Source organism: Cnephaeus nilssonii, assembly GCF_951640355.1.
Source record: "Cnephaeus nilssonii genome assembly, chromosome: 22".
NCBI lineage: Eukaryota > Metazoa > Chordata > Mammalia > Chiroptera > Vespertilionidae > Cnephaeus > Cnephaeus nilssonii.
Window position 1 is genome coordinate 6660717 of NC_137093.1, and position 27145 is coordinate 6687861.

General features: G+C 50.5%; 1 protein-coding gene across 2 annotated transcripts in view; it reads left to right on the forward strand.

The window, feature by feature from the left end:
- Positions 1–2501: 2501 nt before the first annotated feature.
- NOS1 (nitric oxide synthase 1) overlaps positions 2502–27145 on the forward strand; it is a gene marked incomplete at both ends in the record, with an annotated part of 73957 nt that continues 49313 nt past the window's right edge. For both annotated transcript variants that reach the window (XM_079763247.1, XM_079763248.1), the window contains 2 exons: positions 2502–3205; positions 11742–11868. In XM_079763247.1, coding sequence (XP_079619373.1) covers positions 2502–3205; positions 11742–11868 — 831 coding nt within the window. The remainder of the gene's footprint in view (positions 3206–11741; positions 11869–27145) is intronic.

A 27145-nucleotide genomic window follows, 5' to 3' on the forward strand; every position in this document is an offset into this window, starting at 1 on the left:
AGCCCTGTCTGATTTGAAAACAGCTAAGAAAGAGAGGCAAGGCTGGGGGAGCCGGGGTGGGGGTTGTGAGTTGCTTTATTGCTTTTTCTTGAGCCAAGTCCAGCCTATGTCCTTTGGGAAGGTCTGGCCCAGGCCAGCGTGTGGAGGATGCGAACATGGGCCTCGCCTCCCCAGGAGCTCCCCTCCAAGTCTCTTCTTTAATTAAAGACCTCAGCCGAGTGCCCACTCAAGAGCAGTCGAGAGGTCCCCGCTGGCTCTGCTTCCAGCTACACAGTGAGCATCCTGGGTTTGGTACCGGGAAGCAATGGGCTCACGGAGAGCTAAGGAAGCACGGGCAGGGCGGACCCATCCTCTCCCCGGCGAGGAGAGCATGATGGCTCCAGCCCCCTGGAGCAGGATGCTGGAAGACACTCAGCCCGTCCCTGCACGGGCCACACATGCACACTCACACAGCAGAGAAATGACACCGCGTGAGGCGATGCATGAATACACAGAAACACACACACACAGCAACACCAGATGGAGAACACAGCCTGGGCTGGGCCCGGGTAGTCATTATTCCCTCACCCACACAGAGGGACTGGCGGAGTTACGGAGTTACGTAAAGCAAGCTGTAAAATGGGGGGGGGGGGGAAGGGGAGTAACTTGCTAACCAGCTCCGCAGGGGACCCAGGAGGGGGTACCTCCTGCTCATGGGGGTGTCTGCATCCACTTCCTGCTCTCAGAGGTAGCAGGAGCCTGTCATCTGCCTCAGCCCAGCCCCGGGGTGACCCCGGGAAGCTGCTAAAAGGGAAAGAAAGGAGTGAGTTGTTAGCAGTGGCAGATGGGAGCCCTCACTGCACTAAGGCATGGTGGATGCCCGCAGAGGGGTAGAGATGGAACTGGGGATGAGGACAGGGGTGTACTGGTTCTCCACTGTCCCCCACCTGTCCCCAATCCACCCACAACCCCAGATCACCTGCCCCAGCCTAGACACACAGGACACACCTACATCGCTGCCCGCTGTGTACATGCCACAGGTGCACACACCTCACCTGAGCCACAGCAGCCTATTGGCCTTTGGTTCTCCAAGCACACCACTCAGGTTCCCTGAGCCTGGAGGAGCTGGTGGGAGTTGTAAAAATAACTAGAATATAAATTTTTAAAACCTAGAATATAAGTTTAAAAGCTTAGGCTCAAGAGTGGGACCAATCTGAGTTCAAATCTTCCCTCCGCCATCATTCTCTACTTGACCTTGGACAAGTCACTGACCCTTCCCAAGCTTTGGTCTTCTTGTCTATTGAAGGGTTACTGTGCGAATCAAAGAAGAAAAATCATATGTTAAGAGTGTCTGTGCTCAGTAAGTGTCTGCTCTGTTTAGTCTTTTGGGATTTTTCTTCTTCATTCAACAAACACTCACTGAGCACCTGCTATTTGCTTATGTTCACCTGGGCATACACAGTCCACTCTTCCCGATGTTTCTCCATTAGGGTTTCAAGTGGTCTGTGAAGTACCTATGTCCTCCAAAGCTTTATAGGGACCTGTGTCTGTACTTATACCAATTTGGTTTGTAATGGTGGCCAAGTCTGTCCTTTCGAATCTGGAACAACTCAATAATTATAAAAATGGTCATAAAAGCCAATTGACATCTTTAATTGGTGACTCCACAAAAGGCAGTGTCCCCTTCCAGGGGTTGCTGCGAGGGCTTTGGGAGCAGCCGGATAGGAGAGCCCACAGATCCGTGCTGGCTGAGCTCCTGACCCGTGGATGGAAAATGTGAAACAGAGATAAAGGCCACGGGTGTGACAAGTTGGAGGGGTGGCTGCTTGTGGCGGGGGGAAAAATAAGAGAGGTCTTCCGATTCTTGCCTTCTGATTCCTGGGGCTGAAAGGACTGTGCGTGGTTACCCAGGGCTTTGATCATGGAGATGAACCCAGGCAGTTTGCAGCCAACTGGGAAGTATCCTCCTCGAAGAAAAGAGATTTTGTTTCTGGGTTGGGCCCTCCAGAGCGTCTTATGGCTAGACTTCTCATTTGCCGGCTTCCTTTTGAAGGTAGTGTTGGGCACTCCCACCTCGACCTCTTTTTAAATTCTGTCCCTTGTTCCTTCTCTTCAGCTCAGGAAGCTCTGGATCGCATCTGCGTCTCACGGGCTGGCCATGCCCAGGGAATAGTCCCCAAGAGCATGCTTCGCCTCTAGACACATCCACCAGAAGATCCTTCCCCTCACAGTTCGCCTGACCTGTTGCTTAGGGACACGTCCCACCGCTTCTCCTGACGTCTGCCTGATCAGCCATCACTTCCTTAGAGAACAAGGAGGGAGGCGGGCGCGTGAAATCATGCCACCGACCGCCAAACAGCAATGAGTGGGTGATACCAAGTTGACGTCAAAGTCAGACAAGCCCCAGAGACTCACCACAGCCCCTGGCTCCTCCTCTGCACAGCCTGAGCGGGGCTCCTCCTGGCGAAGCCACCTTGGCTCAACAAAGTCTGAGGTCTTCAGACCCTCAGACACTGGACACCATGGAGAATCACATGTTTAATGTTGAACAAATCCAACCCAACGTGATTTCTGTCCGTCTCTTCAAGCGCAAAGTGGGAGGCTTGGGGTTCCTGGTGAAGGAGCGGGTGAGCAAGCCCCCTGTGATCGTCTCTGACCTAATTCGAGGGGGTGCTGCAGAGCAGAGCGGCCTCATCCAGGCCGGAGACATCATTCTTGCGGTCAACGGCCAGCCATTGGTGGACCTGAGCTACGCCAGCGCCCTGGAGGTGCTCAGGGGCATTGCCTCTGAGACCCACGTGGTCCTCATTTTGAGGGGCCCGGAGGGCTTCACCACGCACCTGGAGACTACCTTTACTGGGGATGGGACCCCCAAGACCATCAGGGTGACACGGCCCCTGGGTCCCCCCACCACAGCTGTCGATCTGTCACACCAGTCGTCATCCTGCAAAGAGCAGCCGCTGGCGGTGGACAGGGCCACAGGTCCCAGCAGTGGGCCACAGCACGCCCAGGACAATGGGCCAGAAGCTGGCTTGCTGTCCCACACCAATGGCCTGGACCCTACCAAGAAAAATGCCGGGGTCGCCCTTCAGTGCAGTGAGGAGCACAATGAACTGCTCAAAGAGATCAAGCCTGTGCTGAACCTTCTCACCACTGCTGACAGAGGGATCAACGGAGGGGGACCTGCCAAGGTGGAGACAAAAGATGCAGAAGTTCAGGTGGACAGGTAAGCCCCGCAGGTGTGCATGCGTGCATGTGCTGCAGCTCAACCTCGCAGCCCAGAAGCCAACTTGAGCTGTCCCTGACATCTGCTGGACACAGCCACTCTCTCACCCTTGCCTCTTTCCTTTAAAATTGCAAGAGCAGAATGGGCATAGCATCTAGGAGGTATCCCTTGCCCTGAATCCCAGAGCTGTCAATCATGACAGCTGGTGTCACGTTTTCCAATCTTGATTCCATGTAACCCTCCAGCCACCCCGGACGACAAGTATGTTTGCAGTCCGCATATCATGGGTGAGAAGATTGAGGCTCAGAGAGGAGGGGCTTTCCCAAGGTCACCCAGTAGGTGAGGTGGGTGTCCAGGCCTTGGAAAGAGAGGAGAGAGCTGAGCACTGGCAAAACTCAAGCTAATCTGGTTCTCTCCTTGGGCAGCCTGTCGAGGGCTCTAACAGAGGGGGAGGAATCAAGGTAGAGAATTGGCCCCAACTCCCCAAAACGGCTCCTGCTCACATTAGGTGGGAGCTGAGGCTAGAACTTGAAGAAGTGGGTGGCAGCCCCTCTGTGTTGCCCAGGCTGGCATTTTCTGATTCTGTGGGGAGGAAAGCTGGCAACCCAGTGGGGTTATTCCAGCTCCTTCTCTGGGGAGGAAGCAGCAGCTGGGCCAACCTTGCACGTAGTGCAATTGTTTTACTGAAAGCAGCAAAAAAAAAAAAAAAAAAAAAACTATTTGCAGGAGGTAAGATTTGGGAGAAAGCAATGCAGGGCAAGTCCAGGGCTCCATGAAACCACTAACATAAATGGTAAGGATGAGGGATATTTAATAATAGCATGTGTTCCCCACGCTCAATGGTTTACACCCATGCTGGACTCAAAGCAACCCCCCCTTTTAACAAATATTTTATTTAAATATTTTTTTTTATTGATTTCATGGAGGAAGGGAGAGGGAGAGAGAGATCAAAGCATCAATGATGAGAGAGAAACATCGATTGGCTGCCTCCCGCCCGCCCCCTTGAGGATTGAGCCTGCAACCTGGTACGTGCCCTGACCAGGAATCAAACCATGATCACCTGGTTCATAGGTTGACACTCAACCACTGACCCACACCGGCTGGGCTTAACAAATCTTTTTAAATGTCCCTTTACTAACCAGCAGCTAATTCATGGATCATATAACCTACCCACACTTGACATTTTTTAAATCAATTTAATGCCCTAACTACAAAATAAAGGAGACAGAGCAAAAAAATAATTGATGATAAAAGAACCTATAATTTCACATATCAGTGCTCAGGCCCGACTCCACTGGAATGGTCAGCTGTTTGCACCTAAACATAGAAGTGCCGCAAACACAGCCGAGTCAGATGCAGATTGACACGTGTGTTGTTTTGGTACCTCGAATGCCACCAACAGCGTCGTCGCCTTGGTGATGTGATTTCCAGAAATGGTGAACGGCTCCCAATAAAACAATGCCATCCTCTGATTTAGTTGCATCAGTGGCATGCATGGAAAATTCAGTCTATTTTAAAGCCTTATATATACATAATCACAAATTGGGATCATGGCTCAGAAATTTAAGCATTTTTAAAAATCTGTGTGAATGTTCAAAGGTGGTGTGGCATTCAGGACCCTTAGTGCTTGTGTGGGAGGGTTCCTGGTGTTACAGGATGTCCTTGACCCCAGAAGCCACCTCCCTCCCACTATGACAACCACAGGTGCCCCCACAAATTGCCAAACTGCCTCCTAGCGGCTGAAATAAGTGCCTCACTAAGAATCCATGTCCCAAGTCAGGAAAGGGAAATGCAGAGACAGTGTCTTTGGGGTCACTCTCGGGGCTGGCAGGCTGGGCACAGTTCAGGCTCCTTGGAGCATGTGGCTGCCTGGAAATGATGCATCCTCCCAGGAACCTCTCCATCCAAGCTGCATTTGGGGACTGGGATCGGAACTGGCATCCCAGATGCTGCATGAACAGGTGACCATGAGACGGGCAGCCCGCCAGGCCCTAAGCCCCACACCCAGGTTACATTTACTGGTCTGTGACTTCTGGGGTCTGAGCAGAGGCTGGTTCTCAGCAGTGCCCCTGACCTTCTGCTCTCTCAGTCTCATTCCCTTCCTTCCATCCCTCTTTCCTTTGGACAGACTTATTCTGCTCCATCTAGTCCCTTTCCCTCATGGGGCATCCTGGTCCTGTTGCTTGGGGGTGCTGGCCCTTACCTGGGGGTAGAAGTGATGCTTAGTCTAGACACAGCCTCATCCCTTCATCCCAGGGTGGCGAGGTGGCCCTGGCAGGTGGTGGCAGTGTGTGAGGGATTGCAAGGAAGAGAAACTCGGGGCTTCCAAGTCCTCCTGCACTTGGGAGCGATCACTTTAAAATCCTTTCTATCAGAGGAAATCCAGGTTGTCAGCTTGCTGCCCTGAAGGAGGGTTCTAAAGAGGCCAAGGTCCCCAGTCCAGCCTCCATCTGGACCAGCTGGTCAGCCTCGCCCTGGGCTCTGATAACTTCTTTTCCACTTGGGGTTACTTACAGATTACCTCCTTGCATGAGTTAGGATCCCTAAGTAGGACATGTGGTTTTAGCCCCCTTTTATAGAACTGAAGCTCAGAGAGGTTAAGCAACTTGCCCAGGGACACACAGCACTGTCCTGGTTCTACCTAGAAATCTCACAATGAATGTCCAGCGTTAAAAGAGAAACCAGCCAATAGAATGTGGCTGGAAGAACGGAAGTCAATTTTGACCCTAGAGTATTAGCTTAACTTGGGGGCAAGGGAGCCTTCTGTGACAAGCATGAGTTTTGATTTTGTTTTTTTGGCAGGTTTTTTTATTGTGGTAAAATTGGTATAAAAGATTATATATTATTTGAGGCGTATAACATTATAATATTTGTATACACTACATAGTGTTCACTATTGTAAATCTAGTTACCATCCTTCACCATAGAATTGATCCCCTTCACCCATTTTGCCCTTCCTCCAAACCCCTTTACCTCTGGTAACCACCAGTTCTCTGTATCTATGAGTTTGCTTTAGCTTGGTTTTTATATTTCACGTATACATAATGCCGGTGTTCTTGATCCAGCATCTAGAAGGGTTCAGGAATCTGGAGAAGTGCTGTGTGTAAATTAATAAAGAGTCCAGAGACGAAACATAATTTTGGAAGGCATTATGGGGGGCCAGAGGAGCTTAGCTAAAGAAACCAAGTTGTCCTTGTTTCAGAACCCCTTGCTTTTTATTAACACCATTTGTCCTAAGGCAAGGTAGATATACACATCAAAGGGCTGAGGTTTTAGTACACAGAACCCATTGTCAGATTGGAAGAATTGCCTATGGCTGTTCAAGTGTTTGGCCAGTAGGAGGCAATAACATGAAGATTAAGATGCCCTTAGCTGTCTGGCAGCAAGCAATCAATTTATGCATCCTTTTCAGGTTTGGGGAAATGCCCTCAGACATCTCCAGATGATTCAGTCCTGCTGACATGCTGGAATTGGCTTCCGGCATATATGTGAAATCATACAGTATTTGTTTTTCTTCCTCTGACTTATTTCACTTTGCAGAATGTCCTCAGGGTCCATCTATGTTGTCACAAATGGCCTGGGTCTTATTATCATTATGTTCAGCCCCTACAGAGCACTTCAGGTGGGCCTGGCCCCACACTAAGGTCTTTACATCGAGTACTTCATTTGCTCCTCATAGCACCCTGTTTTCCTAATTACTTGTCCCAAGTCACACAGCTAGTAAGCAACAAAGCCAGGACTTGACTCCAAGCCCATGCTCTTACCCTCTACTGACTTTGTAGATTGCAGTGTTGGCCACAGATCATTTGACTACTAGTCATCAAGTTTCAGAGGTCATCAGAATATTTTCTCAGAGTCTACTAGTGAAAGGGAAACTGAGGCCCTGAGGTGCCTCAGGAGCTGAGCAGGTGCTGTTGCAGGCTCTCCAGTTTCCCAGGATCCAAACTCAGCCCAATCCACCCAGCCTGGGCCCTGGAGACACTGAGAATCCTGCCCAGCGTTTGTGATATGAGGTATTACAGTCATGACTATTCCCGAACCCAGAGGCCCTCACCCCACTTCTCAGCTACAGCATTCCTGACTCTCAAAGGCATACTTTTCTCTTTATGGAGACCGTTTTCTTTCTAGCATGATGAAATCTTGGAGAAAAGCTTTGCTCATACCACAGGCCTGGTTTCCACGCTCCCCACATCTTCCTGCTATAACGCAGCTCCCAGAATCCACGACCAGGTGGAGGCAGAAACCCAAGGCTATTGGAGTGGGGTGGGCAAGAAGGGGGGTCAAAGAGAGTGTGGTGTCTGCTGAGAGATGCAGGCAGGGCTTCCTGCCAGGACCAGCTGCTCCTCAGCGGCCCCTTGCCTGGCTGGGCCAGAGCCGGCAGCCCCCACCTGCAAGTTGTGCCCTGAACACAGGCCTGGCCCACCTGTTCCCCTTCCCGGGTCCTCGGGGTTGATTAACAGTCAGCACTGGGCTGATCAACACTTTCAACAACTCTCTGTGGAGTCAGGCCCAGACCCCCCCCCCCCCCCCCCCCGCCACACACACACACACACAGGCATCCCCATCCCCACTGGGTGCGAGGTAAGAGCCTCCTGGCTCGCAGGGAGCCTCAGTTGGAAGGATTTGGCAAAGGTTCTCAGAAGGTGTAGAGATGCTAGACCAGCTCTTGGCTAGGGTCTGATCACCCAGCTAGCAAAGTGGAAGAAAAATGGCTTTGGTTTAGTCATTGCCAGAAAGCACAGAAAATGCTCCAGGTGGGAGACAGAGTGAATATGAGGGCTGAGCAGGTGGGAGGGGGGAGTCTGGAAGGAAAGTAGAGAATTCCCCAATTTCTGGGCTCCGGGAACAAGATGTGATGGTTCAAAAAGGGTCTGAGTGCAACATCCCTGCCTCTGTCCCCCGACCCCCAGGGAAGATGCCCCCGTCCCAGGTAGGAGCCATGGATTCCTTCATTTCCCAGTCTTCAGAGATGTTAAGATTTTCAGCACCACTGTCCAGTGCTGTAGCCACTAGCCACATATAGCTATCTACACCTACTTACAGTTAAAAGTACACATTCAGGCCCTAGCTGGTTTGGCTCAGTAGATAGAGTGTCGGCCCACGGGTGGACCAAAGGGTCCTAGGTTGGATTCCTGTCAAGGGCACATACCTCAGTTGCAGGTTCATTCCCCAGCCCTGGTCAACGCGTGCGGGAGGCAGCCAATCCTTGTGTCTCTCTCACATCTATGTTTCTCTCTGTGTCTGTCCTCCTCCCTTCCACTCTCTCGAAAAATCAATGGAAAAGTATCCTCAGGTGAGGGTTAACAACAAAGAAACATGAAACATTCAGTTCCTCACTGACAGAAGCCATGTTTCAAGGGCTCGGTTGCCTCACGTGCCTAGTGGCCCTACTCCTGGACAGCACAGAAGGAGAATGTGTCCGCCATGGCAGGTCCTGCTAGTCCATGCCAGCTTTGAGGAATCTGGACTGTCTTACACAGAAGTACACTTTCCTTTCTCTGCTTCTGTCTGATCAACCCATAAGCAAATTAGGTGCCTCAGGAGCTGAGCAGGTGCTGTTGCAGGCTCTCCAGTTTCCCAGGATCCAAACTCAGCCCAATCCACCCAGCCTGGGCCCTGGAGACACTGGAGAATCCTGCCCAGCGTTTGTGATATGAGGTATTACAGTCATGACCAATCCCGAACCCAGAGGCCCTCACCCCACTTCTCAGCTACAGCATTCGCCGTAGAATCCTGACTGCGGAGTGGTGATGGTAGGTATAAGTGCTGTGAGCGTGACCTCATTTAACTATTACAACAAGGCATTATTATGATTAACCCTATTTTAGAGATGAACAAATGGAGAATTAGAAAAGGCAAGTATCCAAAATACCCAAAGTTGCACAGCTTAGAACCATCAACGCTAAGCATTGAACCCAATCCATAGCCAGTGTGCTTACACAGGCTGCACTGCCCTTACAAGCCCATCAGGCAGATAGGTCCCAGGGCGAGTGAGTTTGTAGCAATAAGCCAGATTATTTCCCTCAGACCTGCTTATCACTGACAGACTGGGGGTTGGGCATCTACCTAAATCTCCTTCTAATTTTTTCCCTGGGGGAATGGGAGCCAAATAATTCAACTTGCTTATTCCCCCTGGTGCCATATTCAAAATATTCTTTCTCCTACTGATCACACAGGACTCTTAAATAAGTGCATGTTGACAAAACACTTCAAAAGCATTATTTAAACAAAGTTGTTAAAGGCTTTTTTAAAAGGATGATGGTGAAAGTGGCTAGCTCCCTGTAGATTCACACCGACAAGCCCAGGAGCCATTTCAGAGTTGCCTAGGTAATTGGACCCTGTAATTTTTGTAAACGGGCCTCCTACTGTGAGCGATGTTGGGTTACTTGCTCTTTAGCCTCTGGCTTAGCATGAGCATCCTGACTCGTTTTTTTTCCTGTCTCTGTTTTTTTGTTGGTGGTGGTTTTGTGCTTTTTTAAAGGAAGGATCTGGGCATCTGTCAGACCTAGTTTCAAATCCCAGCTCTGCTGTGTGCTTACTATGGAACCTTGGGAAACTAACCTAACCTCTCAGGGCTCAGTTTTCACATCTGTAAAATTGGGCCTTTAATATCTGTTGTAATTAAATGAAATAATTTCTGTGCAAGGACCTGGTACATGACAGATGCTCAAACAGTATTAGCCTCCTCCATTCCCTGCTGAATCCGGGTTTATGGTCGTGTGATCTCACAGAGTCAGGAGTTTCGGAGCTGAGAGGGAGCTGAGTGACATTTAAAGGAGCCCTCTCAACAGACACTTCCTCTGTTCTTCACCACGTAGGTAAACTATTGACTTGGGTTCTGTAATCAAAAACTACTCCCGGTGTGTTTTAGTGACATTTTACTAGTAAAGAGGGTAAAACAGTATGTTCCCTCTGACAATTGCAGAGCTCTCCAAGCAAGAGAGCAGAAGTGGCTTTGATGAGGACCACCAGAACTCTGCAAAACACAGCCCAGAGGGGGTCTGGCTGGACCCCAGTGAGCAGCTGGAGCAGCTGGCTGCCCAGGGCCATGCACTCACTTGGGCCCTGGCTTCTGATTCATCCAAAACAGCTGATCAGGGGAAATTATGGAGCCAAGACCAGAGTCCCCAAAGCTGGAAACATAAAACAGAAGGCTAGACAAGGGCCAGCTTAGATGCTCAAGGTTGGGGAGCAGACATATGCCATAGTCAGAATAACACTGGGGGGAGGGTTGAAAAGAAGCAGGTTGTCAGGAAGCAGAGGGCAGCATTCAGAGGAAGGAAGAACAGGTCTGGATTTCAATGCAGTCTCAGTCCCACCCCAGCCATGCTTTCCCTCCATCTCAGAGGATGGCCAGCCTGTGGAACCTGGCTGAGAAAGCCTCCTCCTGAACCTATTCAAGGTCGAAGCCTGGGTGAGGAGAGCTTCTGGTTCCAAAGTCAAGCTCTAGAGTCAGGAACAAGCCTGGGTTTGAATCCTAACTCCACCATCACTAGCTGTGTTACTTAGGCTAGTGATTTAACCTCTATGAGCCTGTTTCCTCATCTGATGGTGACCGTGAGGCTGATAATAGTGGTGATGGAGGAGGATGGGGATGGTGGTGACGGTAATGAGAGTGATTATGGCAGTTGGTGATGGTGATACGGACAATCCTAACACTGGTGATGATGGTGGTGATGATCATGGTGATGTTGACAGTTATGCCGATGAAGAGAAGTTGGATGGTGTTGATTATGATAGTGATGATGGTGATGGTGGTGTGATGGTGGTGATGATGATGACAAATGATAATAATGAGAGCCTCCACTTCAGAAGGATGTGAAGAATAGGCTGGGATCCTGTGACCTTGAGCAATTTAGCTTTTGTCTCACCTCCACCATCCGTAAAATGGTGAATATTCATATCTAACAGGGTTGTCACAAAGATTAAATTAACCAAAACATATGTAAAGTGCACAACACACACTAGCCATCATTTTAATAGTATTATTTTACCTGCTCTGTTCCCCTTATTTCAGAAGCACTCCTGTTTACCTTGGGCTGGTGTCATTAGTCTTGTTGTCAATGCCTAGTGTTGAGATGACCTACCACCCTGGCCCGCAGGACTGGTTTCCTTCCCTATCCCTCCTGCCTCCTACTTCCTACATAATTAAGGCTGATGGGCATCACTGTGTCCAGGGATTCTGCCTAGGGTTCTGCTAGGAGGTGGGCTGCCTCTATTCGTAGATCTTTGAAATGAGGGAGGGGATAAGAAGGAGCACAGTACATATCATGGCCATCCAGAAATGATGTCCACGAAGATAGGTGGATGCCAGCCATGGGTGCCAACTTGGATGAGCTCACCTCTGTGTTTGACAATGGGGCGCTGTCAATCCTACAAGGCAGCAGGCTGGGCACCCAATGCTCTCTGGCTCCACATAGTCCTGTGGGTGAACCATGGAGGCTCTGGACTGCCTCGGGAATTCCAGACCAGGGCCACCAGCTGGCTGGCCACCCCTCACGGTGTGCTTTCCTCACGCCACTCCCTTGCCTTGCAGAGACCTGGATGCCAAGTCCCACAAACCTCTGCCCCTTGGCGTGGAGAACGACCGTGTCTTCAATGACCTGTGGGGGAAGGGCAACGTGCCTGTGGTCCTCAACAACCCGTATTCAGAGAAGGAGCAGGTAAGGGGAAGTGCCCGCTGGGAGGGTGTGGGGGCTGAAGCCAGGAGCACCTATCCTGGAATATGGATTTTGGCTTTGGTGTGTTTCATTTTCTTTGTGAGCTTGCCATTTTTCACATGTAACTCTGTTTCTACATTAAAGGCACTCACATGGTTCAGAATTTAAAAGATAAAATAGAGCCCTGGCCAGTTTTCACAGTGGTTAAAGCATCAGCCTGCAGACCAAAGGGTATTGGGTTCAATTCCTGCTCAAGGGCATGTACTTCCATTGTGTGTTTGCATCCTGCACCCAATTGGGGCACATGCAAGAGGCAGCCAGTCGCTGTGTCTTACATCAGTGTTTCTTTCTCTCTCTTCCCCCTGCTCCTCCCTCCCTTTCACTCTAAAAAATCAATGGAAAAAATATCCTCGGATGAGGATTTAAAATATATATATAAAATATGTCAGGCTGGCATGGCTCAGTGGTTGAATATTGACCTATGAACCAGGAGGTTGTGGTTTGATTCCCAGTCAGGGCACATGCCCAGGTTGCAGGCTCGGTCCCCAGTGTGGGGCGTACAGGAGGCAGCTGATCAATGATTCTTTCTCATCATTGATGTTTCTATCTCTCTCCCCCTCTCCCTTCCTCTCTGAAATCAATAAAAATATTTTTTAAAAGCTATAAAATATGCATGATGAGAAGTGTTTCTCTCTCCCTAGTCCCAGCCACAAAGTTTCTCTCCCTACAGTAAGTAATAGTCATAATTTTTTGTGGTCCTTTTAGCATAGACAGACAAGTACACACACATAATTATTTTTACACTTTTTACACAAATGAGAGTACATTATACCTATAGTTTTGCACCCTGCTTTTTCACTTATCAGCATATCTAGAAATTAGTACTACCAGTAACTAGTAAAGAGAGTCCTCATTCTTTTTCACAGCTGCATAATTTTCCATTGCATGCCTCTGCCATATTCATTGAGCCCATTCTCCAAAATGAACACTCTTGGGTCATTGCCAATATTTTGCTATGACATTGCTGTAAAGAATGATATTGTATAAACACCTTATTTGACACATGGGCAGGCTTTTCAATAAAATAAATTCCTAGAAGTGGAATTATTGGGTCAAAGGTCATATTCACTTGTTATTCAGCAGAAATTGAGAAATTGCTTATCACAAAGATCATGCCAATCCTATGGGCTAAGTAGGACCGTGATTGTTTCCCCACAGCCTCACCAGCTCCATCTTTGCCAATTTGCCCAGAGGTAGTTTGGCTGCTGGGCAGATATGGTTTCCGAGAGTGGCTTGATTTGGCTAGAGAACAGCAGCATCTCTTTTTCCGCTGCCCAGGCAGCTAACGAGCCAGGTCCTAGCAGCCCTAGGGAGGCATGTGAGTCTGCCACCACAGCTCTGCATGCAGCAAAGTCTAGGTGGAGATGGTCCAGGTCACTCAGCGGGTCGTCTTCTTCCTGCCCAACACCTGCCCTGAGCCCCTGGTGGCACAGGCCAGGTTGCCAAGCTCTTTCTTCTGGTGCAGGATCTATGGCACTTTCTCCACCAGCTCATCTAAGCAAGGACTCAGAGTCTCTCTGCATAGCTTCACAGGGAGGGTGGGACACTGCAGAGCCTCCATGGGGATTGCTTCCTTAGCTAGGAAGATAGGAACATGAGGGATTCTGCGGTAGGTCAGACCCAGGGTCCCACTGGCCACTTCCTCTACCTCTTGCAGTGACTTCTGGGAATGTTTGGAGGACAGGCACAATTGTAGCTTCTTATGCTGCCTCAGAAATCAAGGTCATGCCCTGGCCGGGTAGCTCAGTTGGTTAGAGTGTTGTCCGCATATGCCAAGGTTGTGGGTTTGATTTCCAGGCAGGGCACATTCAAGAAGCAACCAATGAATCCTATCTAATAATAGACAAATATGCAAATTGACCATACCTCCGACACACCCAAAAGCCACGCCCACCATCCAATCAGAGCGCGCATGCAAATTAACCCAAACCAAGATGGCTACAGCCACAGAGAGCAAGGTTTCCTAGGTAACAGAGGAAGCCAAGCTTTCCGCCTGCCCTGGCCAGGCCTAAGCCTCCACTCAAGCTACAAAGTTTCAATTATAGAAGGTAAACAAATTCAAACAAATGGCGGCAGAATGGAGCTTGAGAGAGCAGGCCAGGGTTGCCGCTGGCAACAGGGGAAGCAAAGCTTTCCGCACACCCTGGCCGGGCCCACCCGCTTAAGGCAACAAAGTTTCAATTATAACCCCAACACAAATGGCTGCCGGCCTCGGAGGGAGCCCCAGGCTTGGCTCCGCTCCAGGCTACAAAGTTTCAATTGTAGAAGGAAAATAAATTCCAGATACCAGTGCCTCCACTTGGGTTGCCAGGGGGCGTGGCCGGCCTGCAAACCACCACAGGCCCCTCGCTCGGGCCGCCCCACACCCCAAGGGAACCCCCACCTGATCCGGGACGCCCTTCAGGGCAAACCAGCTGGCCCCCACCCCTGTACCAGGCCTCTATCCTATCTAATAAAAGAGTAATCTGCAGATTGCTCATCACTGCAACACACAATATAGCTGCCCCCTTGTGGTCAAAGATCCTGCCCCCATGTGGACACAAGATGGCCAGCAGGAGAGGGCAGTTGGGAGGCACCCTGCCTGCAAGGGAGGGCAGTTGAGAGGGACTAAGCCTGCAAGGGAGGGCAGTTGGAGGTGATCAACCCTGAAGGAGAGGGCAGTTAGGGGTGACCAGGCCGGCAGAGGAGGGAAGTTGGGGGCAAACAGGCTGGCAGCAGAGTGGTTAGGGGGTGATCAGGCTGGCAGGCAGAAGCGGTTAGGGGCAATCAGGAAGGCAGGCAGGCAAGCAGTTGGGAGCCTGCAGTCCTGGATTGTGAGAGGGATGTCCGACTGCCCGTTTAGGCCCGATCCATCGGGCCTAAACGGGCAGTCGGACATCCCTCAAGGGGTCCCATATTGGAGAGGGTAACAGGCTGGGCTGAGGGACAACCCCCCTCCATGCACGAATTTCGTGCACCGGGCCTCTAGTGCATAAATAAGTGGAAAAATCAAGGTCACATTGTGAGCATGAGGGGACTATTATCCATTAATGAAATGAACAGATAAAGTTAAAATAGTCTATATATTTTCTTTCTTTTTTAAAAATGTATTTTTTATTTCAGAGATGAAGAGAGAGAGAGAGAGAGAGAGAGAGAGAGAGAGAGAGAGAGGAGAGAGAAACATCAATAATGAGAGAGGCCTGGCCGGTGTGGCTCAGTGGTTGAGCATTGACCTATGGACCAGGAGGTCATGGTTTGATTCCCTGTCAGGATATATGCCTGGGTTGCAGGCTTTATCCCCAGTGTGGGACATGCAGGAAGCAGACGATCAATGATTCTTTCTCATTGATGTTTCTGTCTTTCTCACCTTCTCCTTTCCTCTCTGAAATCAATAAGAATATATTTTTAAAATAAATCCTATATAATAAAAGGGTAATGTGCAAATAGACAGAACAGCAGAACAACAGCAATGCCTGCAGCCCCTCAACCCGGCCGGCCCCGCCCCCCAGTGGGCACACCCACCCCAATTGGGGGCAGGGCCAGCTAGTAAACTGCCTAAGGCCCCTTTCCCCGGCCAACCCCATCCCCAATTGGCCCCCTGCCCCAGCTGGCCTGCCCCCGATGGTCCCCATCAGGGGCAGGCCGGCTGGACCCACCAGTGCACAAATTCATGCACCAGGCCTCTAGTAAATAAATAATGAGAGAGAATCATTGATTGGCTGCACGCCCCCTACTAGGGATCGAGTGTGCAACTTGGGCATGTGCCCTGACCCGGAATCCAACCGTGATCTCCTGGTTCATAGGTCAACATTCAACCACTGAACCATGCTGGCTGAGTTACATTTTCTTAATTATAATAAAGAAGTGTTGCCATAGTGAAAATCTTCCTAAGTCTAAGGACAGAAAGAGGCAGCCTCGGACCAGATTTGGGCTATAGCATGATTTGTTGGAGCTACACTGTATTATCCTAAGACAGCGGTCACCAACCGGTGGTCCATGAGGTCCAAAAGGTTGGCGACCACTATCCTAAGGGACAATTTCTATTTGAACTTTTAAAAAATATATTTTTTATTAATTTCAGAGAGGAAGGGAGAGGGAGAGAAAGATAGAAACATCAATGATGAGAGGGAATCATTGATTGGCTGCCTCCTGCATGCCCCCTACTGGGGATTGAGCCCACAACCTAGGCATGTGCCCTTGACCAGAATCGAACCCAGGACCCTTCAGTCTGCAAGTCAACATGCTATCCAGTGAGCCAAATCAGCTAGGGCTCTATTTGAACTTTGAATTTATTGCCAATATTTCAAAATTTTATATAAATATCATATTTACAACTTCTCTTTAAAATGTGGACAACCTGACCACATTGACCTCTATTCTTATGATGAAACTAGAGGCCCAGTGCACGGAATTTGTGCACGGATAGGGCCCCTAGGCCTGGCCGGCGATCAGGGCCAATTTGGGCCTTCTAGCTGCAGGCCAGGGCCTCCCTTCCCCAGCTGCCAGCTGTTGCCCAGGGCCTCCCTTCCCTGCTGCCGGTCAGGGCCTTCCTTCATTCCACACTGCCCCCTGGTGGTCAGCGCACATCATAGTGAGTGATAGAACTCCCGGTCTCGTGGTCAAACTCCCGTGGGGATACTTTGCGTATTAGCCTGTTATATATATAGATAATCTCCTGGACTGAGTAGCAGCTGCCCCCTCTAGACAGGGCTCTCTGGTTTGCTGCCATCCCCACCACTCCCCTATTGTGTCTCTCTCAGTAAGTTATAAGTAGCATTGAGATTTGGGGTATAGGGAAGAAGCAGAGGAGGCCTTGCCCCCACCAGAAGGACCCTTAGGGTCCTGCTAAAATCTGAGTGGCAGGACGCTGGCCATTTCCTTTTATGCCGTCCACCTCAGTTAGACAGTGTTAACCCTGAACTTAAAGCCTGGGGAGTGGGGCTCAATGCTGGGAACAGAGCAGACATGATTACTCGGACTACTATAATATCCTGGGTGGCTCATAAACAACAGAAATTTCTTTCTCACAGTCCTGGAAGCTGGGAAGTGCAAGATCAGATGACAAGGAGAAACTGCTTGTTTTGTCCATTCTCCCTGCAAAACCTTAGCACTGAATGAAGCCTCTTGCTTTCCCTTCTGATTAAGCACCTATTCCTTTGCCTACCTGATTTGCTCTGCTAAGGGGCAAGGGGTGGCACCGTGCCCTGTTTGAAGGCAGAACATCTATTTTCACATACTAATTAAGCATCAGTCCAGTCCTTAGTGGGTGCAAAGGGGGTCTCGGTACTGAGGGAAATGAGATTTCCATTTGGCGCTCTTCCCTATTATTCAGCCTGCTGCTCCTCTCCCCAGCCTCTGGCTGACAGAGGCAGTCAGGTGGTCAGAGAGATGGCTCCTATTGAAACCCCCTCTCCACTTCCTCCACCTCATCAGGAACCTGGCATTCCCTCTCCCCTGGGGACATGGGGTTTCTGGATGTTTTCCAAATGTCAAAATCTGTTGAGAAGCTATTCTCTGCTTCCAAGTAAGTGTCAGTATCGCCCCACTCTAGAGAGCTCCGAATGATGAGGCAATTGGAGGAGTGCTTGTAGGTCCCCAATCTTCAAAAGACCAGGCCTCGTGAGGGACCTTTTTTGCACCCCAACTGGCTAGCGCGTGCTGGCTTTGCTGAAAACCAAAAAGGGGGCAGCCGGAGCCAGCTCGATTGTGTCCAAATGAAGACAAACCAGCAAAACACTCTGCTCTCAGTGACAGCCCTGAAACCTTCTAAGTCAGCTCTGACTCACTGCACATTAATGATGTCGGGATAAAAATAACAATAACAATAACACTGATAGCAATACCACCTTGTGGGGGTGTGGCCATCCTAACCCTCCTACTCCTTTACCCACAGTTCTGGGCCAAGCACTCAGTATGGGGGTCAGCCCAGGGTCAGCCTCTTCCTGCTAGTGTCCTTGGGCAGTCAGCATCTGCACTGAGCCTTCATTTCCTAGTGGGTCTGATTGGCTCATAGAGTTGTGGGGAGGATGAAATGAGATCCTGTGTGAGATGATAGCATTACCTATAATAACTACTGACCTGGTGCACGGATTCTTGCACATTGAAAGGAAATTAATTGAAAGTTGGCTGGCGGGGCGGGACTGGGTGAGACGGACTGGACATGCCCTGGAGACAACCTCTCTCAGTCCCTCCCTAGCTGGTGGCACCTGGGGTGGAGCTGTGGCTTGAAAGGCATCTGTGGAGTGAGCAGAGTTCCTCCGGCAGGTGGGGTCCCTCAGCCTGGCCTGCAGAGATCGGGCCGAAAACGGCTCTCTGATATCCTCCGAAGGGTCCTGGAGTACAAGAGGGCACTCTGCAAAGTTGCTGTCTTACAGGGTGTGGAACGCAAATGCAAGTGTGCAGTAAACCAGATTCAGGGCCAACAGTGCCCCAGCAACAACATAATCCACGTCCGAAGGTGGAATCGCGTGGCCCCATGAGGAATCGGGCTCCTTCTTCTCTGGTTTCGGGGTGTGTCACCTGAGAACTGCTGCTGCCAAGTCACTGCAGCTTGGCTCCTGCATTGAGCATCTCCACCCTGGTGGTCAGTGTGCATCATAGCGACCGGTCGGATGGAGGGAGAGACACTTAACATATTAACCTTTTGTATATATACTAGTAGCCCGTTTGCACGAAGATTCGTGCAATAGACCTTCATTCACCTGGCTGCCTGCACCAGTTTTCTGCCGGCACCAGGGACCCAGGCCTTGGCTGTGGCCACCGCCTTCTGCCTTTTTCAGGGTCGGGGCTTGGCCCCGGGCGGTGGCCTTGGGCTCCGCAGCACCCAACATCCTTGCTAAGGATCGCAGGAGCCGACCCCCAGTGGTTTCCTGCGATCCATGCAGGCTGCCCACTGGTGCCCAAGGCCGGGAAAGCCTCCGACCCAGGCTTTCCTGGCCTTGGGCTCACCGCACCCAGCGTCCCTGCTACCGATCACAGGAGCTGACCCCCAGTGGTTTCCTGCGATCGGTGCAGGCTCCCTGCTGGTGCCCAAGGCCCGGAAAGCCTCGGCCCTTGGGACCCCCGGGAACAGCGGGAGGGGCAGGGCCACGCCCCCCCAGGTGGCCGATTGACCCCCGGAACCCCCGGGAGGGGCGGGAGGGGCTGGGCCACGCCCCCCCCCCAGGTGGCCAATCGACCTCGGGACCCCCGGAAGGGGCGGGAGGGGCCCGGCCACGCCCCCCCGGGGTGCCGATCGCCCCAGGCACCCCCGGGAGCGGCTGAATGGGCCCGGCTATGCCCCCCCCGGGGTGCCGATGGGCCCGGCCACGCCCCCCAGGGTGCCGATGGCTTCAGGCACCCCCGGGAGCGGCGGCATGGTCCGGCCACGCCCCCCAGAGTGCCGATCGCCCCAGGCACCCCCGGGAGCGGCGGCATGGGCCCGGCCACTTGGCACCGCCATCTTGAACTTCTCAACGGCGGATATGCCACCCGGAGTCCCGCCCCCAGCCTCCTGCCGGCCCAATCGTGGGCATAGCGGAGGTGCGGTCAATTTGCATGTTTCTCTATTATAAGGTAAGATACTAGAGGCCCGGTGCACGAAATTCGTGCACGGAGGGGGGTTGTCCCTCAGCCCAGCCTGTACCCTCTCCAATATGGGCCTGCCACCGCTTCTGTGTTCACCAGCTGTGAGCCTAGCTTCTGGCTGGGCAGCGCTCCCCCTGTGGGAGTGCACTGACCACCAGGGGGCAGCTCCTGTATTGAGCGTCTGCCCCTGGTGGTCAGTGTGCGTCATAGCAACTGGTCATTCCATCGTTCAGTCGATTTGCATATTAGCCTTTTATTATATAGGATAATAGCTAAGTTTCTTTTTTAAAAATGTTCTTTTAGAGAGAGAGGAAAGGAGAGGGAGGGAGAGAGAGAAATATCAATATAAGAGATAAATTAATGAGTTGCCTCCTGCACATGCCCCAATAGGGGGTCGAGCCTGCAACCTGGGTATGTGCCCTAACCAGGAATCGAACCTTTGACTTTTTGGTGCATGGGACAATGCTCCACCCAACTAAGCCACACCGGCCAGGACATAACTAATGTTTCTTGAGCCAGATCAGGCACTGTGCTAATCCCTTGAGGTCTGCTGTCTCAGTTCATCTCCAGCCCAACCCAATGATGTATTATTATTGTTCCCACTTTTTAGATAAGTAAACTGAGGCACAAAGAAAGTGTTTAGTAGCTTGATGGAAGTCACATGACTAGTGACTGGGGGAGATGGGACTTGAATCCAGGCCATGGAGCTACAAGTCCACTCATAACTCTATAGAGCCTGGCATAAAATAAGTGCTCCAAAAATGTGTATTGTTGTTGTTGTCATTATAATTTTATAGGCTTATTATTATGTCACTAATTTAGGTACAGATATATTACTAATTCTTATTTTGCTAATGTGAGGCAGATAGGGCAAGAAGCACTATTCCCGTTTTACAGATGGCACCCTTGTGGCCCAGAAAGGGAAAGGGAGTCTTGGTGACAGGGCTGCACTTCTGTCCCATTACAACCACGTCATCATTATCGATCATTCAAGTCTCTGTAGCATATGTCACTCATGCCTCCTGGGGCCAGGCTCTGGGAATGCACAGAGGGGAACACAGTGAGGCCTGGAGTGGAAAGGTAGGAGCTTCCAAGCCCTGATCCCATGCCCTGCCCTGTTACCTGTTAGTTGTTAGTTTGCAGATTGTCCCCCTCACCTCTCAGAGCTTCTGTTTTCACATCTGAAAAAATGGGTTTCCATGAAGATGCAATGAACCAGCAAATGTGCAATGGCCTAACCCAAGTTGGGCGCAAAACAGGCATTTACTAAACGTGACCTTGATCGCTGCCCTGGAGGATTTCACAGCCAAAGTGTCAGCTTTTCATCAAATATTGGCCTCAACCTCCAGAAACTTCCACATCCAAGATAAGCTACAGACATAGACACACACACAGCAGTCACCGTGATGGTTGGGGTTTTGTAGGATCGTGCCCAGATGTTCCCCACCTGGCTGCCTTCAGCAGACTCTTTTGGCCCCAATCAGGTTGACATCTCAGGGTGCTAGCTGATAACTCCCTTCCCTAAGCCTCTTAGAAGCTTGAGAAACCTCCTGTGTTTTGAAATTCATTTCTCTCTGTGGGAGGGTGCCCCAAATCCCTAGTTATAAGTGGTTATTAAACTCATTTTTGCCCTCAGCGCCATCAGGCTGGCTATCCCTTATCTCCATCTGGCTCATGACCAGAGTTAGACACCAGGTTGGATTTTCCCCAACAGCATCTTTAGTCTCCTCCCTTCCCCAGGTTACCCAGTGTTCCCAGGTGCCCTCAAACATAGGACAAGGACCCTCTCAGCAAAGATGCGTTCCAAGAATTTATATTGAACAGAGGCCCTGGCGGGGAGCAGAACCCAAATCTTACTGACCTTTCGCTTTCCTTCACCCAAGTCATCACCTACTCGGTGACCCCAGAATGTCTGTAGGTCACTTAGCCGTGAGACCAGCCTCCCTGGGCGGTCAGAGCCAGGATGGAGCCAGGAAATGGGGCCTGAATTGTCAGGTGTTTGGGTTCAGCCCTGCTGGAATTTCCACTTATTTTGCTAACTATTTATTTTAATAGTGAGTATATTCAATGCTAGATGTTGTCCAAGTGGGACAATGATGTTCTGGTTCGGGGACCAGTGGCACAACTCTGCATATTCATTCATCCCCTCCACCTCCAGCCACACTCAGGTTCTACCCAGAGAGGCCGAGTGGGGTCAAAGTCATTTTTGCTTCCTCTCTTTGCACATCAATATCAGTGGCCAAAACCCAAGTAGAGACCCAACCCACGTCCATTTTCTGAGCATCCCAGGTTATTTTAAAAGGTAGAAACATAATCACAAAGCTTATGCATTATAACGATTTACATTTAGCAATTTAATTCTTTAGTAAACACACACACAGTCCAATGTAATATAATGGAGGTAGGCCACGAGATAATTACAGGATTTCTTTTAAATTAATTCATATGGGAATAGGTTCGGCTCCTCGGGGCTAGGCTCCACCCTTCGGGACTGGGCTCAACTATTCAGGACAAGGTTCAGCTCTTGGGGCTAGGCGGCCTCTTCAGGTGTAGGCGAGACACTTCAATACAAATGTCAGCTCTTAGGGACTGGATTCGGCTCCGAGGCCTTGGCTGGGCTATTCAGGGCTAAGCTGGACCTTCAGGACTGGATTCCGCCATTCGGGACTGGGTTCCCCTGTTCCCGTATGGGTTTTGCTCTATGGGGCTAGGCTCCGCCCTTCAGGACTGGGTTCAGCTGACCTGAGCTGGGCTCTCCTCTTTAGGGCTAGGCTCTGCCCTTCCGGACTGGCTATAGCTGTTTGGGACTAGGTTGAGGTCTTAGGGCCTAGGCTTGGCTCTTTGGAACAAGTGTCAGCACTTTGGCTGGGCCATCCCGGGCTAAGTCCATTAAAATCAAATGGACCCGGCCATGGGGAAGCCCTGGTCCCCACAAGACTGCCTTAGAGGAGAGGACCCTAAGTGAGCACACTCGGCCTGGGAGCCCGAGGTGGAAAGGGCTGCTGACTCTCCAGGGGGCGGTGCCTGTGGAAGTCACTGGGCCACACTGAGGCTGGCTCCCGGGGCCTGCTGGAGGAGGGGGTGTTGCTTAGGGGCAAGGCTGGGCTCTTTGGAGCAAGATTCTGCCCTTCGGGTCTGGCTTCAGCTGTTTGGGGCTAGTGTCCATACTTAGGGACTAGAAAAATAAAATAAAAATAAATAAAATTAATTCATAACGCACATATACATTCTTGTGTGGTAATGGGACCAAGTTGCAAATTTTCTCTCTGGTTATCTTGTGATTTCATTGCAACAATAAGCATAAACCCACTTGGATAAAGTATCCACAATCTAACTTAAAGACCCCTCATCTCCAGAGGCCCTCATCCATGGACCCACCCTGTTATGGGACTGATTCCCAAGCACCTCCTTTCCATCCCCCTCCAGAGTATAGACCATGGACTGTAAAATCAAAGTAGGGGGAGAAGAATAAGCGATTTCAAGCTTCCACAGAGTTATTATAAAGAATGAATCACTTTCAAAATAATGCTTTGAATACACTACAAGGAAATTATACTCCAAGGCATTAAACACAGTTGGTTAAGTTTGTTAAGTAGCAATTTTTTAATTGCACGGATGGATGGGTACTTGCTGGTTTGCAGGTCTGTGGTCCTGAACCCTGAGCTGCCGCAGCTCATAATTGGGTAGCACTGGCTTTCCTTGGGAGGTGGTGCCTGCAGGGTGGAGCATGCTGCGGGGCGCTGCAGCAAAGGGCACCGTGTGGGGCATCTGGCCCCTGGTGTGGATGGCTGCTGCCCAGCTCAGCCCAGTGTCTGCCCTCATTTGCGCAGAAGCCAAGCGGGCAGGTTGCTGCAGGCGTATCACGAAGGAGCTGTCACTGGTGTCAATAGTGAACGAAAAGGAAGCTCCTTGCTTTGTACAGGTTGGGGCCTTAGCCCCTGGGTCAGTTCCCCAGGGCTGTTGTAACAAAGCACCACAGACTGGGCCTGAAACAGCAGAAATCAATGGTCTCCCAGTTCCGGAGGCCAGAAGTCTGAACTCAAGGAGTGGGCAGGGCTGGTTATGTCCGAGTGGCATTCTCCCTGGATGCGGGTCTGTCTCCAAATGTCCCTTTTTTATTTTATATTTGTGTGTGTGTGTGTTAATCCTCGCCTGAGGGTATTTTTCCACTAATTCTTAAAGAGAGTGAGAGGGAGAGGACAAGACAGAGAGAGAAACATTGATGTGAGAGAGACATCAATTGGTTGCCTCCCACATGTGCCCCAACCGGGGCTGGGGATCTTGGGATCGAGCCTACAACTGAGGTAAATGCTCTTGACTGGAATCGAACACAGGACCCTTCAGTCCAGGGGCCGGCACTCCATCCCACTGAGGCAAACAAGCTAGGGCAAATTTCCCCTTTTTATGAGACATCAGTCCTGTTGGATTAGGACTGCCCTGATGACCTCCTTGTAACAGAGTCACTTCATTAGCAACTCCAAATAGGTCCTATTCTGAGCTCCTGGGGGTAGGGCGTCACCATATGAATTTGGGAGAGACAGTTCAACCCATGGCCGTTCCTAAGATGCTCTGTGTCTCCCAGGGGCCCCGCTGCCATGCTCCTGTCCCTGCATCACTGAGAGGCTCCTGATGGTGACAGCCCAGAACCGGGGAAGAGCAGGGGCCTGACTTCTGTTTCGAGATCTTCCAGATTCCTATGTCCGGTGTCTACCTTCCTGCCTGAAAATCCTCCCTTCCTCTCTCCACCTTCTCATCACCCCCAACTCCTGCTATAAGGCTCACTGGCTCCCACCCACTCAGGCCGGAAGCTTCTGAGTCAGTGTTGACTTGGTCTTTTTCCTTCCCACCCTCTCACACCTCAGGGCTCTCTCCTGGCACCCCAGTCTCCATCTCTCCCCTTCTTGGCCTGCAGGCCTTGCGGTCACATATTTTCAATACTCGGCTTTGATAAAGTCACCCCTTCAGTCAGGTAGCTTCAGGGGTTCTTTAGTCTCTGGCTAAGCATTTAAGGGACTCCGCAGTTTTAAAAATATATATATATTTTTATTGACTTCAGAGAAGGAGGGAGAGGGAGAGAGAGATAGAAACATCAATGATGAGAGAGAATCATTGATCGTCTACCTCCTGCACATTCCCTACTGGAGGTCAAGCCCAGAACCCAGACATGTGCCCTGACCTGAATTGAACAGAGACCTCCTGGTTCACAGGTTGATTCTCAACCACTGAGTTATGTCGGTCAAGCAGACTCTTCAATTTTGAAATGCGTTTGATCTTATATTAGTCAGCTCAAGCTGCCATAACAGAATACCACAGACTGGGTCGCTTAAACAACAGAAAGTTACTTCTCACAGTTCTGGAGGCCAGATGTCCAAGGTCAAGGTGCCAGCGTGGTCACATTCGGTGAGGGCTTTCTTTCTGGCTTGCAGACGGCCACCTTTGCTGTGTCCTTACATAGCCTTTCTTGTGTGTGTGTGGTGGGGGTGGGGCGTAAAAAGAGGTGTGTCTTCCTCTTCCTTTAAGGGCATCAGTCCTATCAGATGAGGGGCCCACCTTCATGACCTCATTTAACCTTTACCTCCTAACTACCCCATATCCAAATATAGTCACACTGGAGTTATGACTTCAATGAATGAATTCAGGAGGTCACAATTCAGTTTACAGCTGACCTCAAATACTTGTTGAACATGTTCGATATGCTGGGCATTGGTCTAGGGGCTAGAGATAGAACAAAGTGAACAGTGGGTAGGCTGAAAACTATATCAACTAGTAGAGATACATAGGTAAATGTATAAGATACAAATACATGTACACACAGTAATTGCAAGCAGGGGTAAGTGCTATGAAGGAAAATAAAACATAGTAATGGTGGGGAGGCAGCACAGAGTAACAGAGGTGAGGCGTTGTTTTAACAAATGATTACAAAAGATCTCTAATGTAGTGACATTTAAGCAGATGGAGACACGGTGAAATTGCTTACAGTTCAGCCAGTGGAATCCAATGCTTTCACTCAGGAGTCTGCAAACTTTTCCTGTAAAGAACAAGGTGGGAAAGAGTTTTGGCTTTGTGGGCATACAGTCTTGGTCTTCATCACAGCTACTCGCTCTATCATTGTATTGCAAAAGCAGCCATAGACAATACAGAAATGAGTGCGTGTAGCTGTGTGCCAATAAAACTTTATTTGTGGACACTGAAATCTGAACATCATGTAACTCACATGCATCATGAAATATTAGTCTTTGGATTTTTTTCACTTAACAAACTAAAAATGGAAAAGCCATTCTTAGCTTATAGGCTGTGACAAAACAGGGAGCAAACCAGATTTGGCTCGCAGGCCTGAGTTTCCAGACCCCGACTTTAGGACATGCAGCCGTAGGTGCTTCTCCCAGTTGTGGGATGACAGTGGGGACCACTGTGGAGCCTAAACACCAGTCCTGGCACACAGTAGGTGCTCTGTATGTACTTGCTGAAGGAGAGAAGGAAGGGAGGGAAGGACAGGAGAAGCAATCAGGGTGTCAGAAGTCCTACAAGCATGAATTCCTGGCTTGGAGCCCCAGGCTGACGTGACCTTGCCTAGCTGTCCCTCCTTGGGCTGCAAGGCCGCTTCCCTTCATTTCCTCAGGGCCTCTGCTAAGAGGTGCTGACCCAGCCTCTGAAATGAGCCTTCTTTCCAAATCCAGGAGCAGGCAGCCCTCAGAACCCACAAGATCAAGTCTGTGTCTCCCGCCACCTGGAAAGCTCCCTCAGACACAAATTCAGAAAAGGATGCACAGAGCCGCCAGCCCAAGCCCACTCATGCCCTGTTCCCAGCATAATGACTCACAGGTCCACTAATTGCATTTTTAACCTGAACTTGGGCCCCCACTCAGAAAAGTCATTTGCATCCCCCACACAGGGCCCCTGACTGCTATATTAATCTCCCACTTGTCCCCTCTTGAGTCATCTAATATTACTGCTGGCTAATTAAAACATCAAAGCCCCAATAATACGGCAGCCCTGCCAGAGGCCTCCTAATGCTGGGTTTCAAGTGTGTACTCGGCACAGCCCAGGGTGGAGAGTGGCATGCCTGGAGCTCGGGCCCCAATTACTCGGCTCCTGATGACCACCCCTCACACATCTGGCACCTCAACAGATGGCCTCTTTTCTTCGTCCTATTAGCTCTGCGCCTGCCACACCTCTTCCTCCTGCCTTACTGGGCTCCCGCCCATCTGCCCTCCCACCCTCTCCCTGGGTCCTGGGTCCAGCCCCCACACCAGTACCACCTCTGTTATCCCTCCCCCCCCCCCCCCGGATTCCAGCTGCTCCTCAGCCTCCGGGGTGTTAATGGAATGGTCTAGAGAGTTTCTAAACTGGCCTAGTGACGCCTCATGTTTAGGGAAGATGTCCAGGTGCCTCCCACACGGGCAGGGGAGGACTGCTTCTTCTCATGGTACAGGTTGTCAGCACCATCAGAGGATTTTGTTGTGACAAAGGCTTGCCCAGATGTGACTTCCACCACCTTTTTCTCTGCTGGAAGAGACAGCAGTGGAGACAGAGGTCTAAAGGAGTGCTTAGAATGTCTTTCCGGGCCTTCCAGGGAAGTGGGGTTGTTTGTATGTAGCTTCACATGGGGACACAAGTAAAAGAACTTAAGGTTTGGCAGGATGGAAAGTGCCAAAAGGGAACAAGGGGAGAACTC